Genomic DNA, 7990 nt, shown 5'->3' with positions numbered 1-7990 from the left:
GGACCATCAACCAAGCCAGGAAAACCAGAGGGGACACAAAGGCCCACTCCAGAGCCCAGCGGTGCTTTGGGCTGGAGTCCTCCACCAAAGAGGCCCCTCCAGCCCCATCTCCCTGGGGCCCCTGAGGAGGCCAAGGGGACGGCAGAGCAGCTTTATTGACCAGATTTGTCAGTAAGAACACAGCAAAGGTGGGGCCTGAACAATCCAGTCCAGCAGGGGGCCTGGGGGAGTGACCTCAGGTCCCCCACTCCCCCTCCCCAACCCCCAAACATACACACAAGTCCCTGGAACCCAGCCTCACCCATTCCAGACTCCCTGAAGCGAGGGACCACAGGGGACAGGAGAGTGCCAGAGAACCTGGGAAGGCGGGTGGGTGGGCCTGGCGTGGGGCGGCACCGAACACATGCCTGCTCCAGCAGCCAGCAGAAGGCCATCCATGCGGGGCGGTGGGGGGCGTGCAGGGGCGGGGTCACCACACAGAGCATTTGTGGACGGGGTTCATGGGTGAGTCCTTGGGACAGTGGAAGGCCCGGCCGAACTCCTCAAACTGAGACACGCTGCCCAGGACCCTGGGGGTGGGGAGGGGAGACCCCAATAGGATGAGGACTGACCTGGTCCTCCCTGCCCACCCCACCCCTCACCCTAGATCCAAGGAGCAAACAGAGCCCAGGCCAGCAGGCAGGCATACCTGTAGTGCTCAGGAGCATGCTTGTCAGTCAGCACCTGAAGGTAGATGGACTGCGACCGCCGCTTGATACACCAGTTCTGGGTCCCAGAGTGGGTAGATGGGGGGTGGAGGAGGGGCAGGTGTGACCTGCCCCTTCTCCACCACTCACAACCAGACTTAAGACTCCAACAGCGCCCCCAGGGCCACCAGCTCTGAGCACAAGGGTGATGGGAGACGGGCTGGACCCCAGGGACAGCCATGTGAGGCCTGAGTAAGGCAGAGCTAGGGCTGACAGGCTACTGGCTACTGTGTCCCCACCCCCAGCTCCCACCTGGCCCCGACTCGGCCCACCTGGGCAAAGGCGATGAAGAAGAGCTGATTATGTGTGTACTTCAGCCGGTGCAGCGGGTGCTCCGGCCCGTGCTCCCGCACCCACTTCTGATAGGCCTGGAGTACAGAGCAGCGGGGAGCTGCTGTGTCTACCCATCCTGAGCACTGCCCCTCTTCCCACCTCAGCCAAGATCCCAGGGCCACGGCCCCCGCTCCATCCATCACCAGCTCAGCTCTGTACATCACTCCTCGCTGTGCTTCCGGTCCAGCCACTCACCCTGCACGGTTCCAAGCAGGCTGACCCAGACCAACACCACCCTCCCCACTCAGTGATGGTGGGGCCCATGGCTCCATCCTTGCCCAGTGGACCCTGTGCACCCAGGCATCAGCTCTGTCCCTGCCCAAGCCAGGATAGGCAGGGAGGGGGACCATGCCTCTTGTCCTCCTCAGCTCCCACCCAGCCCTCAGTAGGGACAGAGAGCAGGCAAGATCACTCACATAGTAGGCCAGCTTGAGGCCACCCATGTCCGCAATGTTCTCACCAAGTGTGTGTTTTCCATTCACCTGTCACAAGGGGACCGCAGGGGTTGAACAGGGGCCATTGGCTGCCCACTGCTGCCCTGGCTACTCCTGGGCCCCTGTCCCAATCCCCAGCCATCCCCTCCTGATCATTCTCAGAGCCTTGGAGAAAAGCCTTTGGGGACCTTGCTGTGGCACACGGGCCAGGGTGGCATCTCACCCGCTGGTTGTAGACAGTGAAGTTGTCATAGAGACGGACGATGCACTCGGCCTTGCGCAGGAAGCGGCTGTACGAGGCCTCAGTCCACCAGTGCAGCAGGTTCCCAGAGCGGTCATACTGGCCCCCTGTGGACAATGGGCCAGCAGGCTACTGAGATTCAGCCTCACCTCAGAGCCAGCTTGGGCACAGGGGCCCTCCCTATACACCCAATCGGCTTGCCACCCACCAGCCTCCCATTGCCTGTCCTCCCCATCTCTGGCCGCTCCCTCCGGCCCCAACAGGCCTCACCCCAGTCATCGTAGCCATGGGTCAGCTCGTGCCCGATGATGGTGCCAATGCCCCCGAAGTTCAGAGACCTGAGTCCACAGCAGCAGCATCAGGCCCAGTCCTTGGCTGTGCTCTGAGAGCCCCATGCTGCTGCCCAGGGCCCCGGCCAGGCCACAAGGTGACCAGGGAGGCCACAGACACATCTGAGAGGTCCTGAGCACAAGTCTCATCCTCATCTTCCTCATGGGCTATGTGCAAGGCCGATGGTACCTGTCCAGACACCTTTTGGGAAACAACATCTAAGAAGGGCAGTGAGGGGTGTGGACATGATCGCAAGGAGACAGGAAGGAAACTGAGGCACTCACATGTGACACACCTAAGTAAGCCTAAAACAGGTTAGGGATGCCCATGAATCTTAATCGAAACAATAAAAAACAATGGTGTGTATGTGTGTGCACGTGCACGCACGCATGCATGCCAATACTAGAGCTTAAACTCATGATCTGGTGCTCCTGCTTGGCCTTTTTGCTCAAGGCAACACTATACCACTTGAACCACACCTCAACTCTGGCTTTTTGCAGGTTGCTTAGAAATAAGAGTCTCTCAGATTTGTCTGCTTAGGCTGGCTTCAAACCTTGACCCTCAGATCTCAGCCTCCTGACTAGCTAGGACTAGAGATGTAGGCCACCAATGCCCAGCAGAACCTACAAATTCTTTTTTAAAAAGCCAAGTGAGTTTGGGAACCTAGTGTCTGCAGCGTGTAAGACCCAGCCCAGTTATGAAGCAGTGCAGCTCCTCCACTTTGACCTCCAGGCCCCACCCTTCAGCCACATGTACTCACTGTGGGAAGTCAGGATCATACAGTGTGGGCTGCAGGATGCCAGCTGGGAACACTAAGAGGGGCGTTGTCAGTGAGAGACATGCCTACTTTAAGGACCGCCCCCATCAGGACACACCTCCTTACCCATCTGGTTCTTATTGGGTAGATAGTAGGCATTGAGCGCCTGTGGGGGAAGCAGCCACCTGCGGGAGAGAAGCTGGAGTCAGCTCTGGAATGCCCCTCACACCCTAGCCTTCTTTTTGTTGTTGTTGGTCATGGGCTTGAACTCTGGGCCTGGGTGCTGTCCCTCAGCTCTTCAGCTCAAGGCTAGCACTCTACCACTTGAGCCACAGTGCCACTTCCAGTTTTCTGGCAGTTTATTTGAGCCACGACCCTCAGATCTTAGCCTCCTGAATAGCTGGGATTACAGGCCAGAGCCACAGATGCGGGGCCCACCCTAGTCTTCTTAAACGTGCTCCCCATGGTCCAGCTACAGTAAGATTCTGATAATGAGTATCCTCTGGGCCTTTCCAGGCTGGGCAGCACCCTGCTGGGGCCATCCCGTACCCTGCACAGCTGCATGCATGCACCCCACACGTCAGCTCTGAGGTAGTTTGTTCCACAAGCTGTCTCCCATGACCATCTCCAACCCCCAGCTCTCGGCTAAGCACCCACGTGGACTTGTCCACCTCCTGTCGAATCTTCTTGACGGAGAGCTGGATGCTGAAGCGGATGCTGTTCAGGATGTTCTTGAAGTAGGTCTTCTCATGGACCTCAAACTGTATGCGGGATGGGCAGCACTCAGCAGTAGGTCGAGAAAGAACAGGCCGACAGCTGAGTCTCCACGAGTTCGTGTGTGTCCTGGAAAAGCTTGCCCATAGGACAGGGGAGAGCCAGGGGGAGGGGCCTACCTCATACTCCTTGTCCACAGCCTCCGGCTTAAGCAGGAAGTCTGGGTAGCCTACCATGACCATCATGTACTGGAGCTGCGGGAGACATGGCAGGAGAATGGTTCAGGTCAAAAGCTTGAGACCAGCCTGGTATGCCAGTCAAGACGGGGCAGAGTGGACCAGACGGTGGCAATTCCACCAAGGCCTCTCTGCTTCTTTTGTTTTCTCATTATCCCCCAATGCCTGGCACCCTGTAGGCACTCAGAAAAATGGTCGGGGAACCAGTATCAGACTCAGATCACCTCTCACCTTGGCCCGAGCAGCTGCCTTGGTCTGGGCATCCATCCAATCTAGTTCCTCCAGGCGCTGACCCAAGATGTACTTGATGTCTTCCACCAGCTGTTGCACCTGCCAGGTCAAAGGCCAGGGGTCAAAGGTCAATCAAGGAGGCTTTTGGTCTGGTCTCAGTTGCTGGTTACCTAATGTATTCCCAACATCCAGTACCAGGTCCTCAGCTCAGGGTGCCATGGAAGCACTGAGCACAGCCTCAAGAGGTAGGGATCCCTGCAAGCTACCCTGAAAGAGGTGGCGGTCCCTGCAAGCTACCCTGACAATGAGCCGTCCTCTGGAAGGGAGAGAATGCTCCAAAACACACTGTCCGATCCTAAGGCTATGCCCTTGAGCATGGCTGAGATAGGCGTTCGGGGTCATAGCAGAAAGGGGCCACAGGGAGAAGACAGCTCCTGAGCCTGGGTCTGGGGGAGGAAGACTGATGAAGACTACCCTGAACCCTCCCCCGAGCCTGAGGTGGGAGGTAGAAGGAAACGTGTGAGGACTCCCGCGCTCCATACCGAGTTCCGTACCCACCACCCCACCCTGCATGCAGGGCGGCCTGACCTTGGCTTTGCTGGCAGCCGAGAAGTGCTCATGTACAAAAAGGGCACCAAGAGCCATGCCAAAGTGGCGATTGGCCTGGCCCAGGCAGACACGAGCCAGCTCCTGGGGCTTGTCGCTGCCCTCCATCTCCCTCGCCAGCTCATGCAGCGCCTCCCGGAACGGGGTGGACAGGTGCTCGCTCAGTGCCACCACCACACGCCACAGCAGGTAGTTGTGCAGGATCCTGGGGCCAGGGAAGGGAGGGCTGTCCACAGACGTGCAGATGGGGGGGGAGGTCATCCCATCCTGGTCCCCCTGGAACCCCACACTGGGGGCCACCCAGTACCCGCCTGGGAAGGACTTGGACGGGTGAGACGGGAATCTAGGCACACAGAAGCTCAGCCTGGATGGGTGTTAAGACTCAGTCACACCGCAGGACACACTCCTGGTCCCGAGGGCGGCAGGGCCTGATGGCACAGGCCACGCCATTTCCTGCCTTTCCATGGGACAGGACACTGGGTAGAGCCTGCCTCAGGGCTGGCCTTCACCAACCAACCTCCTCCATACCCGGTCCTGGTGCAGAACCACCATGCTACACTTTCCCTAGGAATCAACTTGACTCAGTTTCCCCAGATCCAGGGAGAGAAATGGCACATAGAAGGCTGCCCAGGCTCCCTTGGGGCAGGAAGGAGCAATGGTCTCTGGAACTGGGAGACCTGGACTCCCCTGACAGTGCTCCTGTCTGAACTTGGGACCTGGACTCCTATTACAGTGCTCCCACCTGGCTCCCCTGATGTGGCTGTGCACAGAGGCGGCCACCCTACAGTTGCCAAGTGAACAGGCCCAGGGTGCCCAGCAGGGGTCTGAGGCAGCAGCCTCACCTGCGGGGCGTGGAGTGGATCAGCTGGGACACCTGCTGCATGTAGTCTGTGGCCAGCAGCACCACCTCCTCCTCCTCTGAGAAGTCCTCCTGGAAGATCTGGTCCAGCAGCCATTTCCAGCGCAGCTGTGGGACCCAGGACAGCAGCCACAGAGGACAGAGAGAGGATGAGGAAGACGAACGGAGGACACGGACCCCAGCTACCTGGAGGGCCTTGTCCGTCCCTCTACAGCCAGGATGCGCCGTCACAAGGCACCAGGGCTTCGGCACTCACATGGGGGGTGATCTTCTGCAGCTGGGCCAGCGTCACCTTGTTGTACATGGAGCTGACATCGCGACGCAGGTCATCATACTCTGACACGGTGATCTGGGGGGAGACCCGAGCTGAGCCTGCCTGCCCCTGCCCCTGCCCATGTCCAGCAGCCCCTGCCCCCCTGCTCACGTTGGCCAGCCTCTGCTCCAGCTGCAGGATCTCCTGGGCCTTCTGCTCCACAGCCTCGGCTCCCAGAAGTCTCAGCAGACGCTCCATGAACACCCTGTAGGCCGCCAGGATCTGCGGCAGCACAGGCATTCCTGAGGGGTGGACAGGCCTGGCCGCAGGTCCCCCCTGCTGCGCCCCCCCTTCCCCGCAGCCCTCCCCACGGCCAGGCACCTTCTCGCTCTCCTCATCCTGAGCTAGGTACAGGGTCCTCTCGGGCAGGGTGAGCCCATCCTGGTCAATCTGGGAGGCAGACAGGGCACCCCACATCAGAGGTCAACTGCCAGCCACCCACATGTCCCAAAAGACCCGCGGGACACCCGTCCTTACAAGCCCTAGGGGCGCCCACACCAGCTCCTGCCTCCCCTGCCCCCAAACCCCATCCTGCTGGGCTGAGCCTGCACCCCTGACCCACCCTCCTTCACTTGGGCTACTGTGGGAGCAGCCATGGGCCCGGGCCTGGCCCGGGAGGTGCAGGCTTCCCCCCCCCCCCCCCCGCCCGCCGGCCCGGCTGCGGAGAGGCTGGGAATCCACCGCGGCTCCCGCGGCTCCGCGGCCACTCGCAGCAGCAAGTGCCTGGTGCCCACCTCCCGCGCTCCGCCGGCTGCGCCCCACCGCGGGCCCGGGCCCCGGGGACGCGAGCACGCGCGGGCCCAGGCGAGCGGCCCGCAGCGCCGCGGAACCCGCGGGGCCCCCGAGGCCCCCGGGCCGCACTCACGCGGATGACGTAGCGCGAGGAGTTCCTGTCGTCCAGGCTGACGGTGAGCGAGAAGAGCGCGGCCGCGCTGTACACGCCCTGCGCCTTGTAGAGCAGCCGGTTGAGGTCCCAGCGCGCCGCCGCCGCCGCCCCGGGCCGCTCGGACCCCGGCCGCTCGCCCGCCGCCGCCGCCGCCGCCGGGCCCGCGCCGCCCAGGTCCCAGCCCCCGCAGTCGGCGATGACCTCGAGCATGGGCCGCGGCCCGAGCCGCTCGATCTCGCGCATGTCGAGGCACGAGCGGAAGAAGGCGCGCACCTTGCGCTGCGCCGCGCCGCCGGGGCCCCCGGCCGGCCGCGCCAGCAGGCGCCGCAGCCGCTCCTCGTTCTGCTCGCCGATGGCCGCGATGGTGCCGTACGTCAGCTTGTCGTCGGGGATGGCGTGGCGCCGCAGCCAGCCGCCGCACGCGAACGAGTAGAAGTCCTGGCACGGGTCGATGCTGGCGTCCAGGTTGGCGGCCAGGAAGCGCGCGGCGCGCGCGAAGGCCTTGCGCTCGGGGCAGCCCTCGGGACACGCGCCGCCGCCCGCCGCGCCCGCGCCCGCGCCCGCCGCGCCTGGGCCCAGGTACTTGAGCGCCAGCATGGCGGCCAGGATGGCGCACAGGCCGGCGGCGAACACCAGCCCCGACAGCAGGCACACCTCGCGCCGGTTCCAGCGCGGCAGCGAGGCCCGGGCCCCGCCGGCGCCGCGGCCCGCGGCCCGCGGGAAGCCGGGCGGCAGCGAGGCCCCGCGCGCGCCGCCCCTGCCCGCGCCGCACCGGCTGGCGTACTTCACCTCCTGGAACTCGTCGTAGTGCGCGGTCATGGAGTACGGGGCCTCCATGGCGCCCCGGCCGGCTCCCAGCGCCCCGGTGGCCGGTCGAGGCTGGCTATGCCGCGATGCCGCGGGCTGCTGGCTTCCTGGCCGCCGTCCGCATGGCCCCTGGTGTGCGGCTGTGGGAGGCAGAGGCCGACTCAGAGAGGCCAGGAGCCGGGCGCCCGCGGGCCGCGGCCGAGGGCTAGAGGCTGGAGGCCCTCGGGAGCCCCAGCGTGCAGGGGCCTGGCCTGTCTTTGCCGCCTGGAAGGAGGGAAGGAGGGGGCTCCGAGTGGACCCTTGGCGTGGGGCACAGCCCGGCTTTGTTTTAACATGACTCCTCTCTAAGTGCCCTGCTTGCCTGACGGGTCACGGACAGAAGGCTCGCGGCCTGGCACATAGTAGGACTTCTCCTTAGCCGCCTCAGTCCCTGCCTTTGTATTTGACCGTCTCTGATCGGTCACGGGTAGGCTGGGGAAGGCGGGGGAGAAGAGGCT

The 7990-nt window shown here is 63.0% G+C and overlaps 1 protein-coding gene across 2 annotated transcripts; it reads right to left on the bottom strand.

Annotated features, from left to right (window-relative positions):
• Positions 1-469: 469 nt before the first annotated feature.
• Ecel1 (endothelin converting enzyme like 1) lies at positions 470-7523 on the bottom strand. Of its 2 annotated transcripts, none has more exons than XM_042679122.1 (17): positions 6666-7523; positions 6122-6190; positions 5912-6022; positions 5744-5836; positions 5471-5595; positions 4611-4833; positions 4023-4121; positions 3735-3809; positions 3499-3602; positions 2968-3026; positions 2845-2896; positions 2025-2092; positions 1737-1861; positions 1496-1561; positions 1019-1114; positions 689-765; positions 470-569 (listed from the first exon to the last, which is right to left on the bottom strand). In XM_042679122.1, exons 1-17 carry the CDS (start codon positions 7521-7523, stop codon positions 470-472), a joined length of 2400 nt encoding a protein of 799 aa, XP_042535056.1. The 2 variants fall into 2 exon arrangements, with proteins under 2 accessions (XP_042535056.1, XP_042535057.1); XM_042679123.1 differs by having other exon boundaries at positions 3505-3602.
• Between the last annotated feature and the right edge of the window lie 467 nt (positions 7524-7990).

This window comes from Dipodomys spectabilis, unplaced genomic scaffold (assembly GCF_019054845.1).
Source record: "Dipodomys spectabilis isolate Male_0828 unplaced genomic scaffold, ASM1905484v1 ptg000051l, whole genome shotgun sequence".
Lineage (NCBI taxonomy): Eukaryota > Metazoa > Chordata > Mammalia > Rodentia > Heteromyidae > Dipodomys > Dipodomys spectabilis.
This window is presented reverse-complemented; position numbering and strand designations above follow the sequence as displayed.

Bases quoted from the DNA above. Each gene is read 5' to 3' on its own strand.
- Ecel1 (XM_042679122.1), bottom strand. From the start codon at position 7,523: ATGGAGGCCCCGTACTCCATGACCGCGCACTACGACGAGTTCCAGGAG. The intron at 6,023-6,121 runs GTGCCTGGCCGT...GTGCTGCCGCAG, and splicing joins AGGATGAGGAGAGCGAGAAG to ATCCTGGCGGCCTACAGGGT. The intron at 4,122-4,610 runs GTCAGGCCGCCC...TTGACCTGGCAG, and splicing joins CGGCTGCCAGCAAAGCCAAG to GTGCAACAGCTGGTGGAAGA.